A 24,476-nucleotide genomic window follows, 5' to 3' on the forward strand; every position below is an offset into this window, starting at 1 on the left:
TTCACATTCAGCATCAAATCAAAATGGTTGACACCAAGCAATATCATTATAATTTACTCAAGAACAGTATGAGAGAAATAAATATGTAATTATACAGCATGTGTTTTGCATTATTGCAAAACATGTTTTCTTTGGTTTCTTGCCCAAATAAGCTATAGATATATGCAAAGCTCAGGCGAAAAGGATGACTTTACCATGATAATGAAGAGAAAAAACATCTGTTCAAAATCGGCTGTGCATCATCTCCCTCAATCAAGTATTTCTTCCATATGTTTCTTCTGTTTATTTATGACAACCTCATTATTTCAAGCATTGCAATTATGCAATGTCAAACATTTGTTCGTTTCCATACTTCTTTTAATGTTCCATGTCAAACCGTAATGTTCAAGCACTTCTAAAGTTTCCTTCCTACATGAATTATTTGTATCTAGCCAGTCATTAACCTTTTGGCTATTCTCAGGAAAACATTTATGCACAAAATTTACATAGAGTAGAGTGTTTATCTGCCTCCAAAGGCCTTGCTCATTCCTTTGACAGAGTAAATGACACCAGACAAGCTACATAAGGACCCTAGAACTAAGATCACAAAGTCAAGGGCCTTGAACTTGGTGTCCATTTTCCTCCACTTGAGTTGTAGGTGGAAGAGTGACGGCAGGAGTAAGGTCATGGCGGCCCCCGTCATGCTCCCAGTCAAACCCATGAGCAGGGAGAAGTGGGGCATGTACATGGCGGCGAGGAAGGTGAGCAGCAGGAGGCCGGCCCGTAGGACCAACGCGCCCTCCCGCGCCTCGATCCACGCCGCCCCGCACTGCCCCACGCAGCCCTGCAACACCTCGGCGGCCGCGTAGAACGGCAGGGGGTAGGAGAGCAGCGCCTTGGCCAGCAGGAAGAGGTTCACCGCCACGCGGAGGGTCGGGGGCAGGTTGTCGGTGATCACCTCTTTGGTCTCCTCGCCCCAGGTGAGGAAGGCCAGCAGGGAGAAGGCGGTCTTGAAGACGCAGGCCAGGGCGTGCGTCCAGGTCACCATGCCCGCGAAGCCGGCCCTGTCGGCCATGCTGCCCTCCAGGGTGGGGAGGAAGATCTGAGAGGTGTAGCTGAAGATGATCACCCCCACGGACACCAGGAGCTTCTCGAAATCCACGGGGAGCGGCGTCCTCCTCCAGGACCAGCGCTGGGCCTGGGTCAGGCAGTACACGATGACGATGGCGGTGATGAGGAACTGGGCCACGGAGCAGAGGAGGCTGAGCCGGGAGACCACCCGCAGGTCCCGGATCAGCATGCAGGGCACCAGGGTCAGGAAGGTGGCCACCGACCAGGCCGTGGAGGACAGCGGGATGAAGGGGAAGCTGTGGCAGGCGAGGTTGCTGCTGACGACCAGGTACAAGACACAGGTCATCATCAGCTCAACCACCTGGGCTGCGTTGATGATCTTCCCGCCCAGGCGGGGACACAGGTGGGCGCAGCAGGCGTTAGCGATGTCCTCATAGGTGTTCCTGACCCGGACCTGGGTCCCGTCTTCGCTGTCCTCGTACAGGCAGGCAATCAGGATCTTGCCCGTGTAGCTGCAGAGGACCGCGGCCAGGACAAGGAGGAGCAAGCCCAGGTACCCGCTCTGCAGGAGGGCGTAGGGCAGACCCAGGACAAAGATACCCTGAAGGGGGGGAATGAAGAACCAGCAGAGTTCTGTGAGCAAAAAGAAAATCTTCCAGCAAACTGCTGGTGTTTATGTAGGAGCTTGCAAGTGAACAACATTATTTTGAAACCTTAGCTGCTAGAAATTTATACACATGAGTATGTCTTAAGACAATCTCTATATCACCAAGAACAAATTTCTTTCTTTAATTATTTTATACTGGCAACAATAGAAAAGACAACAATAGAAAAATGCTTTGAAACTATTATTGTGGCTCCAAAAGTGTGGGTGTTGTTTGTGTTGCCAAACAAATGTTACAAGACACTATTTTTTAAGTCAAGTGCTGTGTGACAGACTAATATTGGTACATACAACTTATAAAATTCATACAACAGAGATGATTTAAGGCTATTCATTTTTATTTTCACTTTCTCAAACAGATTGGTTTGCTACTATCCTCATACATTATTGATTATATTTATTATGGTAAATACTGGAAAATAAGCATATTGCTACACACCATGTTAAATGCAGTTTTATTTGTTTTCAACACCAAATGAGATATTAAAGGTTTTCGTTTTATGACAGCAAATTTGCCCTCTTTACTAGGGATTACAATGATCAGTGTCATACTTATAAATATTTGATGTCTCATCCCGTCAGACAAGACCTAAAGTTTGTTTGGAATAGCATCAAATGTGAATACACCTCAGAGAAAATGCATTGCCATGTATTAAGGAAACATTCTGAATGCACAAGAAGTATGGAGCAAACCTCATTAATGCTCTAAATAAATTGCATTCTGGGTAATATGCTTACAGTCAAGGTCCAGTGATGCAATTAAATGAATATTCACTACTCATAAAATACAGAAAAATACATATATCCTGTTCTAACAGGGCAATACTTAATCTGCATTTCAAAAAGGGGGCATTTTGGAAGCCTTGCAACTCTTAATTTGGCGGCAGTTCATTTGGCACCAGTATACATTTTTATTTCAACAGGGCATGCACTAAAGGCTGACTTAATGCTGACTTATCAGTTATGGCTCTACACTTTGATGGCTGATCTCTTATATCGATTAACAGCTCATTGAGTAGCCTGGACCTCATTTACCTCCCTGGAAACATCAGTGTGTAAATGCAATCCAGGGGAAACACGGTGATGCATTTTCCTAATAACACATGGGTGGATGAAGAGGACAACTGGCAATTAGTGTTGTAAGAGCACTTCGTGTTGTGAACCCAGTGTCAAAATAAAGAGCATGCTATTAAAAGACTGCAAAGTACCATTCAATTAAGCTTTTGGATTAACTGCAAACATTTACAAATTAAGTATTTATATATGCAGATTTCCTATACTAAAATACCGGTTGTATGATGCTGAACATATCATTTATTTACTTTTGGTTTATTCATATATTGACTTGGATGACTAGGCTGGTGAGGGATTTTCCAACCAGCCAACCAGTGGCTTTTTTGTTGTTGTCTATAGCCACTGCAAAACAGATAGAATCTGTTAACAGAAATCACCTGGCAACATTAAGCTTGGAACACACACACACAGACACACACACACGCACATGCACATACACACAGCTGAAGTGCTAATTCACGTGGCAACAACAGTGCAGTACTGTCATCATTCAAAGAATAAGTAAAATAATCAGTCAGATTTGAATGGTTGCACATAATAAACATTTCATTAAAAAAATGAAAGTTCAGCCTGTTCTGTACAATGACATACACCCACATGCATTTCCGTGTCGTCACTATCCTATGTTGCTACGGAGGTTTAAGCAGCCTCTGGTTACCTGGATGGCATTGGTGACGTTCCAAGCTGCCTCCCAGGTGGTAATTTTGGGGCTGGCAATCTGTTGGGCAGCCCCAGTCTTTCTGCAGGGGGAGCCCCGTTCCTCTTCCCCCAGGTCCTCTCCCTCTTCCCCATACGTTCTGCTCAGCTCATCCTGCTGTGCAAACCCCAGGATTTCCTCGTCTCCCCCGTGGCCAAAACTGTAGTTTCTCAGCACCTCCGCTTGGGTCCCCAACCACCTCAGCCACAGACACGACATTTTGGGAGTTCTCCGCTTTAAGTGCTCTTCTGCTGGGTTCCCTTGCACTATGGTGGCCAGACCCAGTACTCTGGCTAACTGGAGATAAGTGGAATGCTGGTGATTTAACTCACATCACAAACTCAGATTAATAAGGCTCCCAGTGTCAATCCAGGGGTGGCGAGTGTACAGAGCGAACAAGGTCCATTGCACTCAACACACATCTGAAAAATTTAATTGCCTGTTTATGACATTTGGATCACCTTGCATGGGCACAACAGGTGATTGACAGCTTGCAGAGCAGCTATTGGCTAAACTCACATCATTACAGTTATATACAGTATGAACTCAGGCATAATTTGCGATAACAACATTCTAACAAAATTCCCCAGTCGTAATTGGGCCCAATTTAGTTTTCGTTTTTGAAAGCAAACTACTTTCTGGTCACTTTTTTATTACAGATCAAAATAGTTTGGTGATTTTCAAAAACTGCGCTGAATGTTATTTTCAACGTATCTTTGCTTGTCTAAATTCTGCTTGTGATAGTAGTAATTTGGGCAGGGTAACAAATTACCCAAAACCCCCTGACCCCATCCGGTCTACTTAACGCTAGAGGGAGTAATAGAGCTGAGTGTACTGTACTTAGCTGAAAAGTTAAGTGTGACTTTTGGCTAGTCGTATCTACTTTTAGTCAATATTAGGCAGGCAAGACAAAATAACGCCTAAAACACAAAATATAAAACGTAAGCTAGCATTTATGAAAGAATGTTAATCCATGGAAATGGTGCAATATTTGGCAAAATAAATGTTGTTATCATTGCATGCAAATGTTGCGATTTAACGACCAATTGTTACATTCACGTTTTATGTGGTTCGTATTTTATAAATAGTGACATCTTTGAAATTGTAAGACAGTATACAGAAATATTTATTTATTTATTTAATTAATTCTCAGAAAGACTTCTCTTCAGACAGGGGGAGCGTTTCCTCTTGAACTCTCAAAAGTCACGTTTGACATTCTTCTCAAATTCAGTGCGCTCTCACCGCCGCACAAAAAGCGCCTCCGACAGACTATACAGCGATGAAGAAGTAACTAAACTGAAAATGAAAAGTCTACTGTTTCTTGCACTGTTGGCGTTGCTATGGCAATGTAGCCGAGCACAGCAAAGGGGTGAGTGGAAAATTTACCATTATAATCGCTTTACTTAAAGTCTTATTTCTTTTTGGAATACTGGATTTGTGTTGGAGTAGACGCTGATTTTTTTCTGCATCAAATTAAACAGCTCCAAAGCGGAATAATTACCGTTGTCGTCACTTTGCCGGCTTATTTATGTGTTAATTAACTTTTTTTATTTTTTTATTTTTGTTTGTCACATTGAAACGCATTGAATTTCAAATAAGTCAAATATTGGCCAATGATCAGAAGCAGTATGGTTCTGTAAATTAAAGCTGTCTATTACAGAAAATGCACACACAAGTATCATTATATAAAACATTTCTTATTCATATTGATGAAATGTAATCTGATATATCATTGAACTATGGGAATATGGTAAACTTTATAGAAAAAAGTTTGTGGAACTACAGGCTATGCTGTCACACTGCATTCTAACTACTAGACAGATACAATCTCACGGGCTATATGCATCACTATAGCTTGGTGTTGGTGAACAGCCTTATTGCAAAGCCACGTCATTTCACTCAAAATGTAATCAATCAATTAATGACTTCTTAATGCTGATCTCAGGTCAGAACTGTTCAAACACCATTTGCTCTACTTCTAGCAAGTTCTTATTAGCCGGTTTCTGTGCTGTACATCTGTAGGAAGGAAGGAAGTATTTAAAGAAGGAAGTATTTAAAGAAAAGGAAAAGTGGGCATTTGATGGTGATTAGCACTGTAAGCTTCTGTGTGTTTGCCTTGCATGCAAGTGTCTCTAAAGAGGACTCTTCCCATAACAAATTCGTACACGGACTGATCTAGAGTCCATGTACGTACGCATAGAGTGATCTAGATCATACCTGGAGGGACTACTTGACTTGTAGCTCACTGAATCTGTCAAAGGCATGCAAAGTACACATGTCCATTAACAAGTCTGTTAACAGTGCTGGACTTGTCGAAATCCCAAGCAGCTGGGCGATACTAAATTTAGATGGGGGGCAAAAACAGAAAACAGTGTCATCTTGTCCTAATTCTAAAAATAGCAACAGGAAGCAGAGGTAAATGCCCTGTTCTTATTCTATGCACAGGGGGCAATTACACACCATATCTCAGTTCCTTTATGAGCACTGGGCAGTGCAAGACCACGCTGACACCACCTCTACCCCTCAGTCCTGCAGGCACCATTCTTTCTCTTGGCTCGTTGTTTAAACTTCCAGCCACTAGAGGTGCAAAAATCCACAATGAATGCATTGTGAGCAACGCTGCTCCAGTGCAAAAAGTCAATAGATTTTTCCCATTTTTGTTGTCAGAAGGCAGAAGAGGAAGACCTGAGGGTTTTTCCAGAGAAAAATCTCATCTTATTTCATGCATTTTTCATCCATTTGTGAGCGTGCTCTCTGTACACATGCCTCACTCATCCCTCTGTTTGTGATATCTTGGCAAATAAAAACGAACATAGAATGGCTTCTGAATACAAAGTTATTTGGGTGTCCTGAACATTTCTAGGTTTGGTTCATGCACATCTAAGTTGGCAACATTGGTGGGTGTTTTACTGCATCCAATATACATGTTCATTGCTGAGGTAGTTGGTGAAACCCATTAGGCATCAGAGTGAGCAGTTAATTTTGATGAAATGATGCTCAGTTTATATATGCTGTTACTTTATAAAATGTCTTTGTTTGAGATGACCATAAAGGAAGTATATCTATGGTTCTTGTCTTCTCTCTTGGTTTGACGTTCTGTATGTTTGTTTCTCCTCAAAAACAAGACATGCTTTTATCAGAAAAAAAACCTAATGCATCTTTGTGTTTATTATACATGTTCTATAGAAATGGATATCCAAAATGCTTTTTGTGGAGACGGAACTTTATAACACTCTGAGAAGAAAATCAATACTTAATTCTGCTGCAGTGACAACAGAAAGCAGAGCTGACTCAAGGTTGACTTTATTTTAGTCGATACTGATGAAAAGATGCTAAGAATACAATGTGATGAATTGGCGCAAGTGCTTCTGTGATCATTTGAAATTGCAGTGTTTGTCAAAACCATAAATGGCTGCAGATACCTATTTCAGTCCGGGAACAAGATCTATTGTGTGTAATGGCAAGAATGTGTAAGCAAGAGAAGCAGGCATTACAAGACTGCAGATAGCAATTCCTTCAGCATTTGTCTGTAATGAAACACACCTGGGTGTCTGAGGCTGTATATGACACATATGTTTATAAATCCGGGAATGTTTGGCAGTGAACATTTCCTTTGATTTTGCTAAGAGGCTCTTAATTATTTTTCTAGCGAAGATTTGTGGAGTAAATAAGATTGCTGTTTGATACATTTACCTCAAGGCGGTCTGACACGTAAATACAATATTGATCCTAAATTAGTTCAAAAAGCCCTCAGAGAGGTATACTGTAGCTCCACATTTTTATACATTGATTTCTTTATTTTTTATTTTTTTCAAAAGAGCACTGGCCCTTACAGAGAAGAAACCACATCAAAAATAGTGTTTTTTCACAGTTTATTTCAATTTAAATTTATTGCTCTGGAACATGGCAGTTGTAAACATGATATATACTGCAGCTGGGTTTGTCTCTCACAAATACTGTTGAGGAAACCAGAAAGTTCCACAGCTGTCTGTTTGGAAGCATGAGACATGCGTGGGACCTGTTCTGGAAACAGCACATCTTGAGCACGTGTGTGTGTGTGTGTGTTTACGTGTACGTACGTGCGTCTGTGTGTGTGTTTGCATGTGTGTGTGAGGGAGATGAAAGGGATGAAAGAGAAAGAGACACCAGTTTAACTGAAGGTAGTTACTCCCAGTGGGAAAAGAAGAATTTCCCCTTTGGCCCCTATGACATTTCCCTATGCCTGCATGTCTATACACAATCACATGCAGCACTACGGCCCCAAAAACCAGGGTCTCACATGTTCCTCCATGCTCCCTGAAGATGACCATGACCCTGTGTGTAGATTCTAACACCCAAGATGGTCATGTCCCTGTGTGTATATTCTACCACCCTGAAGCTGGCCATGACACTGTGTGTAGATTCTACCATCCTGAAGATGACCCTGTGTGTAAATTCTGACACCCAAGATGGTTATGCCCCTATGAGTAGATTCTAACACACTTAAGTAGGCTCGAGTTTTATTCCTGAAACACCGAAGGATGGTTTCTCACAGCTACGACTTCTCAAATGATCCTATGCTAACTCATGGTGTCAGTTTCACTGTCTCTGTAACCTTGTAAGTCAGGCCTGACATCCAGCGACATTGATGTTTCTGTGACTGTAGCTTCTGAACTAGATTAATGACAACAAACAGTGGGCGCGCTTTTGTGGATGTAAACATAGTTGGCAAATATTTTATGCAAATGTCTTTTGGGGATGAAAATAGGATGAAAATAGCAAACTAAGCATCCTTATTTTTTGTTGCCATTTTCTGGATACAAAATACTAGTATTGCCCTAGCCCACTGCATTTGTGCACCATTATTATTCCCTCTCAGAATATGACCTTTTGTATTTACATTTTTGAGGGAGGAGCCAACCCATTGCACTATGAGTACATTATGTGCAGTCAGATTAACTCTGTGTGTGACAACTGAATTTTTGCACTTCAGTACATTTTTTCGTCATTCCATCTGAATGGATTGCATATAACCAGTTTTGCATCCCCTGGCCCTGATCTGTGCTGTGCCACGGCAGTTCCCCTTGTTGCAGTTCTGTGTCATGGTTCACTGACTTATCAGGACTCCGTGGAAATTGAGAGATGCAACAGAGTGGCTTAGTGGAAAGAGTTTGCAGGTTTAAATCTCAGATAGGACATTGCAGGCATAGCACAGAACATGCATCCACCTGAGTGTATGATTAATCAATGCATATTCAAGTTGTGCATTTCGTGTAAGATAGAAAGCGTCTTATAAGCAAATAAATGTGTGAAATGATAATAAAACAACTAATTTAAAAAAACTGTTAGTTTCGGATCAAGCACTCAGCTGCGTGAACAAATCAGGATGCGCCACGTGACCCCAGGATGTGCTAAAGCCGATAAACTGACCGTTCTTTAATTTGTAATGATCCCCATTAATCTTGGCCACTCACACCTCTGTCTGCGTGGGCTTATGAGGATTATGTTTCCTCTGCATATCAGTGTTTTCCAGTCTCTGGGCTTCTTAGCATGCTACACTGGGTTTTGCCTGCCAACTGGAGCCACAGCGCCTCGAACATTACATTAGCCATGTAAACAGAGTGAGAACCAAATTCCATTATTTTTGGCGGAAATGTGATTTAATTCATAATGCATCATAAGATTTATGGGGCAGAGAGGGAAATGGTGTGTTATGCGTTTTGTCCTTTATGAATGTGCGGAGCTGGGCCCCCGCTCCTGCTAGCAAACCCCGAGGCTAGAATAACCCCGCCGCAAAATAAATGTTATAAGCCGAGAGCGCGTAAACTGTCTGTGCCGTTTAGCGGACGCATTTTAACCGGAGCAACCCGGGGCGTCCGCGCGAGGCAGCCCAGACGAACAGAACCGGTGTGTGACCTCCGAGGACTGTACAGCATAGGTGCGATTGGAAGGTGTTCGAGAGATGCATTATTCAGGGGTGACATTTACTGTTGAATGTGACCAGACAGGAAGTGGACAGAGCACACAACCGCTCCTCGGTCTTTTCAACGAGAGCACGTTCTCCTTTCTACATCCTGAATAACTTCACTGAATTACGGGCCAATAACGAGTCTGAGATAAAAGAACAGAATTAATTAGGAATAAATTATTACTTTTCTTTTGATGTGTTGCAAGCATTCTGAAATCATAAACCAGGTTGGATTGGGACTGTGAAAATTGGAGGTTGAGGGGGGCATTCAACCAAACCCATAAAGCATTTTTATTATTGAAAGGTCAGTTATGACAACAGCTACTGCTACTACTACTATTACTACTACTAATAATAATACAACTAATATTATTATTAATAATACTGGTTGTTGTTGTTGAAACTACAGATGTTTATGTTCCTAAAAGGCTTGAGGTATTTTTTTTTTTTTTACAGAAGGCCATTTATATTTTCAAATCTAGTTCAGTTTCTCTAACCTGTTTGTTGTAAGGACTGATGAGGTTCTGATTCAGATCAAAACAGTGCTCTTTGTCTGCTGAAATACCTTGGAAGCAAACAACTGTTTATGTACTGTTTGTTTTTGATCTGATGTTTCTCGCAGAGACATTTCTTATGAAGATCCTTTTTTCGCTTACTGGGAATTTAAATTACTTTATTAACTGATGTCCCAGGTGGCACACTTTTTGCATTGTGCACACTGCAGAGAGTGTGACAGTGTACCAGATACATGAGATTTTATCTTATTGAGATATTGCTATGAAAGGGTAGAAACAAAACATAGATTTTGTTTCTGAAACAAACGACCAAAGAACACACTACGAATACGAATAGGCTGGATCCTTGTACCGAATATTATCTATGATGGATAAATCTGTCAGTCCCAACAGGTTTTATCTGTAACACCAAACCCTGGGGAATAAGTTTTTCTGAAGGCCTGTTTGTTGACCATTGAGCACATTTTAGTGGCTTCTCTCCAAGAACTAGTTTGTTTTTTGCTTGCAGATCACTCATTGATGGTATAGATATAATGACAACCATACGTATTATCCCCGTCGTTTCTCCCATTTGGAAGGCATGATCGAATCTTGTAGAGCCATGCCATTACTGCACCATCCACAGAACGTGACCAGGAGTCCCCAGCAACAAGGCATAACCGTTCTGTCCAAGGGCAGGCCAGGATTCAATCAGTTAGAGTTTCTTTGGTCACGTCTGGGTTTTATTTGCTCTTATTAATGCATCGGGTGACTACAGATTTCTGTCAGTGAGAGAAGCGTCCCGCTTACGATCCGCGAAGTACCGCGTGGCTTCGAGTCTGGAAAACGGTCGCCAATTTGCAGGTGAGCGCATCTGGAGGATGCACACACTTCAGCTGGGGGCTCCTCGCCCGGGTGCAGGTGGCTCGGAGCTGGAACCGCTCCTCTCCAGCTGACTGGAGACCCGAGGTTCGTAATTCGCAATTAGGCGGGAAAAGATGGGAAAGGAAATTGATACAAAAAAAGCCGTGTTTTCACAAGCACATATTTTCATTCTCATTTGGAGCTGCTCGAGATCTCTGGAATATTTGTTTAGCTCCCAGTATCTCGGCATTGTATTAAAAACAAGAGGCGCCTTTCACATTTTGAGTCTGTGGAAAATGCATTTGGAGAGCTACTCCGGCCTCTGCCTATATCCACCCACAGGTTCTCAACCCTGCTGTGTAAAACTGATAGGAATTTGTAGCTTCTCTGTTATTTTCCTCAACCAAACAACACTGGTAAAAAAGCTAAATACGTATTATTGTGAGTCAGTCGCATTTCTGTCTTGCTAACAAACTGAAATCAGTCATTAGCCTAGCCTCAGGAGGGGGAACTGTGACAGACCTCAAAATTACTTTTCATTCCTGTGGAAATGTGAAAGTCTAAATCCTCCTTAGGTTTTTTCACTGGAGAATGATCAGTAATTTATCAATTTATACCATACAAGATTTTATCTAGTGTACAATATACAATAATATTAAGCACTTTTCACATCTCATCAACCAAGAATCATGAGTCTCGAAGTCACTGCTGTGCCAGACATACCCACATACAAGAAATGTATGCTCTCCTCCAACATATTCCCCTGTGACCAAGTGATGATGCTACACTCTACATACCACACAGTACCACAGGGAACAGAGCAGTGATTGCAGGAGAAGTGTTTCTCTCACTGAGGACAAACTGGTAGCCAGTGGGGGCAGAACGCATCACTGGGTGTTTGAGTAATCCTGGCAAACTTTCCCCTGTGGAGAGGAAGTCAATTGAATTCTGTTGCCGTGGCCCGCCATAGTTGGATGATGCTGCTGCTGCTGCTGCTGCTTGAACCTGCGACTTTAGTCGCCAGCCTCCACTTCCTTCGCAATGCTTTTCTGCCTGAGCCAAGCTTTTGTAAAAGTAATTGAAAATTAACCCCAGGGAAATATACAGCACATCGTTATATAGTGCTGTTGTATCCAATGTCGACTGAATTAATTTGTAGTTACAGCCAACAAGCTGACCTGTATTTGTTAGGGGAAGTAAGTAGACTCAGTTAATGTTGCCTGTTATCCCAATGTAAGTAAGGGGAAGACATCTACCTCTGAGTATTACGTGTGAAAATCCAGTTGTTACCTGTTTAATTCTTTATAATGAAAGAAAGATCACAAAGAAATGATTAAGGACCAGTGTTTGAGAAGTTACATTAGTATTAAAATCATTTAAAAAATGTTCCTGACTGCTGAATAATAAACTATTCTCAGATTCAGACATTTCACCTTAAGCAGCTCACGTCACCGAATAGCTCTTGTACTCCATTCTCTGGGCCTAGTCAGCCTCTCAGCAAGTGAAATGAAATGTTTCAACACTACACAGTGAGTGCTCTCATTTTATTCTTTCTCCAGAAAGACTTTTCATCAGGAAAAAATGACTTCACCTGGGTCAGTAAGAAGCAAGACGGAGGCACCCAAACCAAAGTCGCGAGGATAAATGCAGCGCTTCAGAAATTCACAACTAGATGACCTGAGAAATCATAATTTTTTTCCATGCTGGAATTCCAAATATTGGTCTCTATAGTCCCAACTGAGCTGTGTGTCTGGTCCCCAAAGCTATTGGATACTCCGTTGCCTGCCATCTTAACACAGTGAGGCTTGCCCCCTCCTTAGGGGTGTGCTCAAATGTGATTTCCATTTGTTTCACATTACGCATATCGCTGTACCAGCAAATAAGGTGTTATTGAGATGTCTGTCGGAGGTGCTTAGCCTTGATTCATTGGATACAAATAGTACCTCGACAAGTGGAATTGGGCTTTAGCATATTTATAACATGCATTGTACCATGGGGCCCCATTTCCAGACTGTTTTAATTTTCGAGACACAAAAAAAAACCTGGGTTGAAATTTTCCCTCCCAGCAAATTCAATATAAAAATGTCTTCTTATATTTTTAATGAGGTCTGCCAGAGGGTAAAATATTACACTGAATCATGCCCATTGATTTTTGGCTTCCCATTTAAGTGATTTAGCCTTTTGAAATTATTCCTGATGGTATTTCTGAGGACAAGGCTATAAATATTGTTGTTTAACATTTGCCAGAAAGTATTGAGAATAAGAGTCAATGGGAAAACAAGCAGACTCTACAAGTTTATCAATGAAATGAGTTTACAAAAACACATTTTGCCAATAAAAGATGGAGACGACTGATGTAAATTTCCCCATTATTGCTTCTGTGTGCTGCCTCTAATTCTTTATAAGCAATCAGCAATAGTGTTTGCCTGCAAATGTACACCCATGAATTATAGTAATTGAAAGGTAACTAATTATTGTTGCGATTAGTAAATTAATAGTGTGACTGAATTAACCAAAGCTTTGATCATAATTTTAATATTTCATTTTTAAAGAAATTATGGCACACTCTAAAATTTCATTCTGTACTTCTGGATGATTTTCCTCTATCAAAAATAAATGTATGAAACATTGAGTAAAAACATTACTCTGATTACATGCTGGATATACTTACTTGCAGATGGAAATGTGTAAACAAACAAATAAATACATCTCACGGACAGTAGGATTAAATGGATTAAAAACTCTGAAATATTGTATGCAGACATTCTGTCTCATTAAATACAGGCTGGTAATGGTCTTCTTTGAACTAATTCATTAGAAATAGCTGTAGGCAACTGAATGCATTACTGTAAGTTAAAGGAATGTGCATATGTGGAATTGCAGTACCTTCAATGCTGTTTATTTTACAGTCATGAATACCATTGCTGAAAATTGCTTGATGAATGTTCGTTTGGTCAAAGGTCAAGGGCAGTATCAGAAAGCCAAATCAAAGGAAATCAAAGTTGTCAGTGTTAGTTGTTTAAAGTCTTATGGTCCCTGAAAGCACTTGGTTGACAAAGTCCCACAAGCCTTTGTGCTCATGAAGCCAGGATGTAAAATTGTTATTATTTTAACATCTAAGGATTAGATGTATGGGGGGATATTTAAGAAGCTTTCCTCCTAGGCACCCCCAGGATTCAGTCTCTGTGCTTTCCCATGCATACTAAATACGTTAGAGGTACAGTATGAATCATCAGTGCTATCCACTGTTTAAACGATCTGGCGATAACTAAAGGAAACAACAACATCCTCTAGGCTCTGGCCCATGTAATCGAAATTACAGATGTATTCAGTGAGAGCACGCTGTTCTTGGAAAAGAAACCTAAGGCTTCGGTGTCTGTGAAGCACATTGTTCACTGTCCTCTGGGGCCTGAGTGGCCTTACCTCCCTTTTTTTGTTCTTGGCCTGTGCTCCTCTGCAATGTGGAAAATACATCACAAGTGGGAGAAAAGATACCCAATTAAAAATAGGCATTAGGAGGGAGTGGGGGGTGGGGGCGTGGCCTCAGTAATTCTCAGACTCGGCCCAAAGTTTAATATTCTTCTTTGTTTTTGGAACCGGACCGGGTCCATGAACAGGACAGAAGAAGGAGCTGTGGGGAAACATCTGCCCAGTCACACAGCTTGACTCTGGATCTCGCAGCACCGGTGTCTGGGGGCAATACGTGCTTCCTCTCGGGAAGCAGCCCACCACAGGCACATGCCGCACCGAGCAGAACGCTTCCTTCTGCTCGCAGGGAGTCTCCACAGAGAGACGGAGTGCGGCAGCCCGTGCCTTTGTCGTGAAAGTAGCGGCCGGGACGCCGTCTCATTACTTTACATTATTCCTGTGCTAAGCAGACGTCCTTATCAGCGGAGACTCACCGCACTGGGTGCAATTCTTATGCGTCTCGCAACCGATTTGCACTGCCGGATTCCTACCGGAGGAACTGAGGCACAGAACCACGTTCAAAGGCGCAGCAGCTGTGCCCCACCAGATATTCGAAAGTGCTGCGAACACATCCGCTGTCGCCAGCTGTAAGGGCCGCCATTATTCACGGAAGCTCATTGTGGGGGAAAAAAACGGTCCTCGCATCGGCCTTTTCCCGCCTCGTTATTTCTTGGTGGGCCAAAGTACAGAGTTAAAAAAAAAAAAAATGAAAAGTGTCTTTTATGAACAGTCACATTTTTATGTACAGAAACCAATCTAAATCCACTAAAAAAAAAAAAGGTGTCAAAATAATATATGTATGAAGAGCTGCAAAACAGCGTCCCGGCTTCGCAGTTAAACCAGCAATTTATGGCGGAGGTAATATTCTTAATCTCCATCAGGAAAATGCTGTAAAACTCAGCAGGAAATGAGCTTCACAGACCATGACGGAGGAGCCCTCTGTTTGATGACCGAGGCATTTAATATGTCGCTGAAAGTTAAGTATGCACAGGGAAAAACTGGGCTTATTTTTTATGCAGCGGCTGAGATGTTGTTTCTGAGATTTCTACCAAAGTGACACAGTCTTTCTGGAGCACTGCTGAAATTGTGCAGCACGATGCGTGTTCCTGCAGGGTGACCACACAAAACCAGACTGTTCTCAGTTCATCTCAGAGTGACAGACTGTGGTTTCCTTGCATGTGGCAGTGCATCTGATTTAAAGCCCCTAAAGGACACCAGTGGGAGATTTAGTCTTAAACTAGACATGATTTAGAAAGGAGCTAACCCTTGGCCATTACATGCTGACTCTTCACTATTATATATCACAGTGAATGACTGTATAAATTCTGTTTCTTTAAAAAAATACATATTTTTTGAGGATATGCCTCATTAAGGACTTCCTTAATTTTGATGTATTGACACTTTGGAGGAATGCTTGAGGGAAGTACAATGACATGCTTTTGGACTTACAAGTAAAACAAATCAAATTTTTTGCTTGAAACTACATTATATGAATGATCATTCACAATGAGATTCAAATTTATGCAAGCCAATGGCAACAGAATACTTTGTGGAGCTGCAAGAGCAGAAGGCTACAAAGCGAATATTACTGCTTCCTTCTATAAACATGTACGAGCTGAGCCTCGTGTTTGCTTTGGCCTTGGATCTGTAGTTAGGAGGAGCTTCAGGTCCGTATAACCCCTTGTCCTAATGAAACTCAGATGAACATGGGCGTAAATCACTCCTGGGGCTAGGCTGGACCGATCAGGGTGCTTTAAAGGAGATTTACAGTGGACCGGGCCAGGCAAACGTAAATCACAGCGATTGCTTACTGAGCGGGCACCGTCACAGCAAGGCGATGGGGAGATGAGTGGAGCCTGTTAGCGTCCTCAGAATCGGTTTTGCCTCTGGCCCAAAATGCTTAAATCCCTTTGACAAGGACAGCTTAAAGCATTCAGTTATTTCATTTATCGTGTCTATGTCGTGATGTCCACATCAGTGTTTCTGTTGCTTTAGTATACAAAAGATGCACAATCTCAAAGAGTGACAAAAAGTGGGAAGTGGCTTTCTTGATATTGTCTTCAAAAAAATGCTTTCTGTCATTACACCCACAGGAAAGAATACAAACATCTATACACAATCTACATTCCTGTGGGAGCAATGATGGCAAGTTACTGAAGACAATTTTAACATTATTAACAATCATTGATTGTCATTTGAAAGCCACTTTAATTTAAATTTCAAACAAAAAAAGCAGCATTGCTTACAGTGATTTAAAACTTTTTCAGATATGTCATCATTATGAAATTCAATATCTGTTGATGGTCAGGTAACACGCTCGAAGAGTTTCTGTGGTCTGGCACTAGGCAGTCAGTTGATGCAGATAAAATTCCTATAAATCGTACACAGGCATTATTTGAAGTACAAGTGTTCCTTTTCCTCACAAAAGAGCATATATAGCATTACAGTAACATTAGCCTTCAGTCCTACTCTTCTGATCCAATCAGACCTTTCAGAGCTTGTCCATACACTTCAATCCATAGAATTTCAATGTCAAAACATGTTTTTTGTGAATAGTTGGTAGTTCTTCGTTAAGATTTATATGAACATGCATCTGTACCGCATACTTTGGTTTTGATGCCCGCTTTGTCATTTTAAAATGATGTGATAAAATGGAATGCATTACCTTTCTGCTTTGGAGACTTTTATATTTCCCAGAATAAAAAACCTTGAATATTTTTACTCCAAAGCAGTATCAATTCAGCCGCTATTGCTAGCATTTACTGTCAATGACAAGTAAATTATTATTTAGATAGCTAGGTAAAGCCATGCAACAGGATGAATGTCCCTTATTCCAAAGAAATACCATACAATTCAGCCCCAAAGAAAGTAATTGTTGAATTTTAAAATCTGTCTTATGAAAGTGAACACAAGAGGTGATTCAATTCAGTTGTCATTTGAGGAAGCTCGGAAATAATTTATAGAAATTTCTTTTTTAAGTATGAGCATAATATTTATGTAAATTATCTTCCATCAATAAATTTACTTCCATGTGAATTTCTTCTTTGCATGGAATTTAGAAAAACATACAGTACATCAAAATATTAAAAATATTTTTTTTTTAAATTTAGAAAAATATGCAATATAAATACATGAATGAATCTTAACTTTGCATGTAATTTATTAATATGAGATAGTTGTTACAGTACAAGTAAGGCTTATGATACATTCATAATGTGTGATGAATAGTTGTATACGTGCATATATGTGGAGTATCTTTGTATGTTTGCGTGTGTGTGTGTGTGCGTGCATGTGTGTGTGTGTGTGTGTGCGTGAATACATGCATGAGTGCTCAATTTAATGTTCCTGTAAGTCTGTAGGGAGAGTTTTTGTCCAAAGGGTTAATGTCTTGCATTAAGAAATTCCACATTTGAAATCATGTCTAGACGGCTTGTTTATTGTTAATTCAATTTATTAATATGAGATAGTTGTTACAGCCTGTACAAGTAAGGCTTATGATACATTCATAATGTGTGATGAATAGTTGTATACATGCATATATGTGGAGTATCTTTGTATGTTTGCGTGTGTGTGTGTGTGTGTGTGTGCGTGCACGTGTGTGTGTGTGTGTGTGTGCGCGCGAATACATGCATGAGTGCTCAATTTAATGTTCCTGTAAGTCTGTAGGTAGAGTTTTTGTCCAAAGGGTTAATGTCTTGCATTAAGAAATTCCACATTTGAAATCAGGTCTAGACGGCTTGTTTATTGTTAATTCAAAAATATTTGGTTACGCAGGTTAAGGTTTAAAAAATGTGGTTTCCTGTTTATAAGCCTGAAAAACACTTGTAAACCTGAGACACAATATATTTTGTCTGCTTGTGTGGCTGTGTCTGCCCTCATCAAAAATACCAGACACATTTATTGTTATTATGACATAGTGTTTCAAGCTCCACAAGGCCATGTTTGAAAGGGAGATCAGATCATCACTTCCTTCAAAATCTCAATTGATTTTTTGTTGTTGTTGTTTTTCATATACTGTTGTATAAGTGAGCAAGTACACAAAATTAGGGAAATGATTGTTCTCCTGCTCCTGCGTGCGTGACTTTTGATGTACTTGCAATGAGTCTTCCTGTTATAGTAATTGAAAAAGCTTTGTATATATTATGCGCATCTGCATTGGAGGGTTTAAAATAAATGTCATTTCTTTCTATGGTTTCTTCATTCAATTGAATACATTTTTACATGTATCTTCTTTAGATTGAGTTCAAGTCCAGTCACAATCTACAAAGGGATCTACAGGGAGCAGGAACTTGTTCTTGTCATTGTTGTTGTTGTTGTTGTTGTTGTTGAGGTTGTGGCAATAACTATTTTCCCCACTGCACGTTTTGTAGAAAGAACTCAGACTAAACCAGCGTAATCTCTATCACAGACTGTAAACCCGTGCAAACTGGCCACCATATTTCATGGTCTGTTGCAATTCTATTAGAACCCTTATGTAAGATCAATTTCATGATTATGTCCATGTAGTTCAGCATGGTCTTTCAAGAGAAAGACCTAAATAAAAATGTAAAAAACTTTTAAACATGTATTTATCAAAAAACTACCATTGCCTTGCCTTATCGGTTGTTAGATACATGGTCTTTGTCCTCTGTTCCAAGCTCAGAGGATTTATCTATTGTTTGTTACATTGGATTTTGATTGATGTTTATGTTGTGTTAAGGCACAACCTTGAATGTGATGAATTTTAGATCTGGTGTCAGTGTATTATTTATTGCTCTGAATCAAACATTGATTGAACCTTCTACAAGTGAGTTTCTTCGAGACATGCCGAAGGCTTGCGAAAAAAAAACAAAAAAAAAACCTGGAATTTGTCAGTGCTCTGAGGGTTAAAGGAAAGATTTATCTTTGTTGGTTCATCATTTTTAGTGGAAATCATTATTGATTTCTCAAAATACACAAAATAAAAAATGCTCGACTGTCAATCTAAGCCTGGGAGTTATGCAAGACATTCAGTAATTCATACACGACCATTTTGAAAGTCCTTTGAGGATAAATTCATAAACTGTACTGGACGGTTTTCCCCTTCATGTTTATTTTTTTATGCAATGGACTGTGTACCATGAGTTAATGTGAAGTATGTGGAGCTTACACTACACAGGGAAAGTGCCAAGTTGTCAAAGGTCAGTATTGATCATTACAATTACACATGCTTGCAAGTGCAATTAGTTGGAAGAGGCATAATTGCAAGAATTGATCTTCACAAGAAAGATGCCTCCTTCTGACAGTGGGCCACCCTTTGATCAGTGCACAGCGCTTCAAAGGGGTCCCTACATCTTGTCTCCTTCGCTGCCATGGAAAACATTGACAGTGTTCTTTCCTCTGTTTGTTTTTTTCTCAAGTTTCAAGAGATATTTTCTTTGACTGGGGTTTATTTTCCTGAACACATAACATATTCGGGATGTAGTGTAGACAGCTCTGAATCAACGTTTCCTGTAAAATCTTAGAGCACCCCATGACATTGGAAGGTAGGAAATAGCATTAAAACATCCCGTTGTGTGGGAGCTTCTTCTTCAGGACATTAATTTCCTGTCTGTACCAATATGTTTAAGTGAAGATCCAATAGAAACAATATTGAGTCTGCCGTTTACAAATTAATGACTAATAGAAAAATAAAAACTAAATTGTTTGTCTAAAATGTAAAAACTACCAAGGACGTTTTTCATTTCTAAGTGGTTTTCAACACATGCAGTTTTTAGATAACTCTTGTGCCATTATGGTCTCATCAGTAGCCTAGCCTGGAGCCCCTACCTCCTCTTGCAGTTGTGTGATGATTGATGTCACTGTCTGGTGGGACGTTAAACAAAAACAGTACTACAGCTAAAACTATCCTTCATTAACAAATGTCATATTTGGCCAAAATTACAGTGTACAACGTACATGAATTCAACATTATTTTGTTTAACAATTCAAATTCAACATCTTGTATGGGAAGGAATGGATTAAATACAAATGTATGCACCAGCGCAAACAAAAACAGCACTGCATAGGACCACCGTCACATGTTATAAGTAGGCTGCAATCACTACTTTTGAGCCGTAGTGGAGCTAGGATATGATCTTAGACCTTAATGTACCTGACAGGGTTTCCTATTGCTCGTCAGTGTTTGACAGTTTTATCCTCGCGGTTCTGTCGTTTTTTTTTTTCGGAAAATTGTATCTGCCTTCCGCCGCAGCCTCTCGTGGCGGTTCCTCCAGGAACCACGCCGTTCCTCTGGAGGCCGGGAATCAATCGCGCAGCGGCGGGGCGGCGCAAGACAAATGCGAGCCGGAGGATGTGCACTTGTCTGGGTCTCCGTCTGGGGCTGGAGAGGTGACCCATCAGCGAGCGTGATTGAGCAGCATGTCAGGGAGCCTTAGCATTGAGCGGAGATAATGCACGGCTTAAAGTGGGCCTCCCGACTTTGATGAATAAAGGGAAGATGAAAAATAAATGTTGCCGTATCAATCAATTCGCTTCTCCGTCGCCTTGCGAGGCACTCTCCCACCGCTGTTTTTCCAATAGACATATTAAACATCAGGGTAAGAGGCGGCTAATGTGCCAAAGCCTCTCAAGGGCAAATGCCTCCATTTAAACCTCTCTCACAAGGCTTCTGTTTAACTTTGATCTTTGTAAAAGTCATTTTTCCTTTGAGATTAGTCCGAAAAGAGCAAATTGATGGGAGAGTCAAGTTTGGGTCAAAATTAAAACAGCACATTGTATGCTTTGTAGTACAATATGTTAAGGTGAAAATATTGATATAATACATTTTATAAAAATGAATACAATAATTTCAGTAAGCAGTCGATGTTTACTTCTGTACAAGATTTTAGGCTGTCAAACTTCATTGGCAATACAACAAATGATTACCATTTCTTTTCATTTCTGCAAACAAATGTTCAGGACAATCTCTTGATTTTTTAAAACGTGGTTTCGTCTCCTCTGGGAATCCGTCAGAAATGCAGTCTGCCCAGCTACTGCCTGCATAGGGAGAGTGAAACAATTATTCGCTTATCCAACCTGGCTAATGCATCCGCCTAAGTGTGATATGAATGGGAAGATCATCCACACCGGTATCATCGATCCAAAGCAGGGAGATATACCAGAAGAAGACCTGGGAAAGTATGGCTGTTTGTACAGCACGTACTGAGGCTATTCATTCTGAGGAACCTAATTCAATATCTGTAGCCTACTGCACAAGGATGGTTTTTCTTATATGGGTTCTACTTTTGTTGAGGCGTGTACAGAAAATGATCACTCTGACGACTTAATGAAATTACCTGCAAATGGTTTGTCAATATCCGTAGCGGAAAAAAGTATCTTGCTTGACCAAACTTATTCTCCTTTGGCAGTGGACTGAAGTTCCCCTTTATTCTGCCATCATTTTGGTATGCACTGGAGGTGTCGGAGCCCTTTATGTAAAATGTCCTTCTGTATTGTCCTGCTGACTGTTCTTTGTGCAGTCAGTCTGATGAGAATTTGAAATGTTGAACCTCGTAACCGACATAAATTTCTGTGCTTTTTAATGCCTAATAGCATATGCGGGGGTCCTTCTATATTAACCCTGAATATTGAAAGCTGCGTGGTGTCAGCAAGGTTCCCTCGTGACTCGTGGCTCCACGAAAGGAAGAGGTTTTATGTTTCTCGGTTCACAGCATAGCGCTCGTTTCTAATGCGGAAATCTTGTGTCTTGAAACTCTTGTGTGGCCGCACCGCATTAATCGTTCCTGAGTATTTTCTGCTCTGCCAAATTTTCCAGCCCAGATGAAGCCACAAAGTGTTTATTAATCAAACCTCTTTGGTTGTAGCAGAGTGATCAAAAGCCATCGCAACAGGCCTGTGTAAAGTCCAGATTGCTTGGGGAAAAGCAGTGTTGGCTCCCACGCTTATACATGGCACGGCGCAATAAACATGCTCAGTTTTACAGTCGGACCTACTGTGAAGGCCGTTGCCCTTAGAACCGGCACAGAATGTCCACACTTACAGGGTTTTTCGCCGCGGAATCCATAAAACTTTATTTTCTGCAGCTTGACTTTCTATCAGATGTTCTTCACAGTTCATTTGCCCTGGACATCTGGAGTGTTGCTTCACAGTCCACGAAGAACAGCTGGGAGCCATTTCCAAGCACTGGCCCCAGTCTTTGATTCCGGCTCTCTATTCCCACACAACAACAAGGCTGGGGACCAAACCTCAGGAAGCCGGTTTCTTCTGTCACGGCCACAAGGACACATTACGTTCGCTTGCCTCCTTTCAGACTTGGATAGTTTTGATTTATATTCTCCTTGAAGGCACCTACAAGGCTTTGGTGAACATCATATTGCTTAAAATTTGGAACAGTTGTTTGTTTCTTTTTATAGGGCTGTTTTTTAAGCTCATCAAAACATCAAACATAATCCTTGATTGAGCCAAGATGTCTGAGCTATTTGTACTAAAGCCAGATAGGAAATGCTCACGACTTGCGTAAAATTTCGAAGGAAAGTTTGTTCGTGCGAAAGCAAGATTTGTTGTGAACCCATAAACTGTATTTTCCCCCAACATTTTAATGTAAGCAAATACAAATGCAGACTTAGGCAATACACACATGGTTTTTGAGCATTGATGTTAGTGTACTGTGAAGGCTCTTGTTTACCAGTCTCCCAGGCCACTGTCAGTTCCGCAGACACCTGTTGTGTTTCATCCACTTTCCCATGTAGACAGAATCTCACCCTGTGACAATGCCCTTTTCAGACTTACTCTGTGACCTTCAGTTTGTAAATAAATGTTGACATAAAATGTCTTACTCAGATTATTCCATTACCCAGTGTCAGACTTCAGAATCTGTACATAATGCAGTTTTCTCTACACAATTATAATAACCTATGTTTTTCAAATAAGGAATGGACAGAGAATTAACTAGAATAGAAACAAAATGTCAAAATGAGTGAATAATTTTGTTCAGTACATACTTACTAGTAAGCTGTGTGACAGTTTAAATGCTTAACTGATAAACTCTATGAAAGCTTAACATGTGTCAAAGAGCACTTATCAAAACTGTTTTCCCTCCCCCTCAGGTCTTTTCCCAGCTGTGCTTAACCTGGCCTCCATGGCACAGATCACCTCCAATGCCACCTGTGGAGAGAGGGGCCCGGAGATGTACTGCAAGCTAGTGGAGCACGTCCCTGGGCAACCTGTGAGGAACCCCCAGTGTCGACTGTGTAACCTCAAAAGCGAAAGACCACACGGTACGGGTCCAGACATTTATGCCTTACGCAATTTCTGCCAGAGCTGTATGGATGACTTCATTCCATGCTGTGGAAAATATGCTTTGATTGATATGTCGAAGCTCAAAGCTAAAGAATTTGCAATGCCCTTCATATCAGAGTGCACCATCTCACATAATTCATGCAATCCAAGATCTGATGCATCAGGCAATGGTGTGGAAGTGATTTGAAAGCCCTCGCGGGCATGTGTTGTTTTCTCTCAAAAGAAATAGCCTATTTTCTGCTGAAACTCTCCGTGATGAATGACAACGTAAGAATATACGAGATAGCTTTTGTATATTTCACTCAGACATAGAATGCCGTGCTGCGTCTCCACCTTTTCTTTTTTCCCCCTCCCTTTGAGAAGATAGATGAATGCAAAGTTTTTAATAATCTGCTCTGAGTATGAAAAACAGCCTAGCGCTTACTGCATGGGAGAAACAGTATGAGATTGTTATTGGGTCGGTGATGTAGAATTTCGTGGCCAACGTGTAAAAACCGGGCCTGTCCGGATCACACAGTAGATAACTGAGACTGATGGCAGTGAGAGACAGAGGAACCTTGTTCAGTAATTACAAGTCTTTCAGACCGGCCATTATAATTCTCTCCCAGAAATTGTAATCTCACTGAGAGGGTACTGTAGTCAACCGATTTAAAACGTTATTACTGGTAATGAAGGTTTCCTGTTTTGAAAAATAAAAATCCTGTCCTTCATTTATCTTGCTCTATTGGCAATGACAGACAATTCTTTTCTTAGGATCTTTATTATACATTCCATTTTGCCATATTGACATTTTCATCCTTGATATATATATATATATGTATATATATATATATATATAGAGAGAGAGAGAGAGAGAGAGACAGAGAGAGTGTGTGCATACAGTACAGCCCAAACGTATATTGGGCTGTACTGTATGCACATTTATTGATTAACAAACCTGATTAACAAGTATAACTTTTT

At 40.7% G+C, this 24,476-nt stretch overlaps 2 protein-coding genes across 11 annotated transcripts in view; one reads left to right on the forward strand and one right to left on the reverse strand.

Annotated features, from left to right (window-relative positions):
* Positions 1-282: 282 nt before the first annotated feature.
* si:dkey-126h10.1 (vesicular inhibitory amino acid transporter) lies at positions 283-3,704 on the reverse strand. Its single transcript, XM_064341245.1, has 2 exons — positions 3,447-3,704; positions 283-1,651 (listed from the first exon to the last, which is right to left on the reverse strand). Exons 1-2 carry the CDS (start codon positions 3,702-3,704, stop codon positions 500-502), a joined length of 1,410 nt encoding a protein of 469 aa, XP_064197315.1. The 3' UTR covers positions 283-499.
* A 996-nt stretch (positions 3,705-4,700) lies between these two features.
* lama2 (laminin, alpha 2) overlaps positions 4,701-24,476 on the forward strand; it is a 100,452-nt gene continuing 80,676 nt past the window's right edge. For all 10 annotated transcript variants that reach the window (XM_064340051.1, XM_064340057.1, XM_064340053.1 and 7 more), the window contains exons 1-2: positions 4,701-4,854; positions 23,324-23,494. In XM_064340051.1, the coding sequence (XP_064196121.1) occupies positions 4,788-4,854; positions 23,324-23,494 (238 nt within the window). In that variant the 5' untranslated portion in view covers positions 4,701-4,787. The remainder of the gene's footprint in view (positions 4,855-23,323; positions 23,495-24,476) is intronic.

This window comes from Anguilla rostrata, chromosome 6 (genome assembly GCF_018555375.3).
Source record: "Anguilla rostrata isolate EN2019 chromosome 6, ASM1855537v3, whole genome shotgun sequence".
Taxonomy (NCBI): domain Eukaryota; kingdom Metazoa; phylum Chordata; class Actinopteri; order Anguilliformes; family Anguillidae; genus Anguilla; species Anguilla rostrata.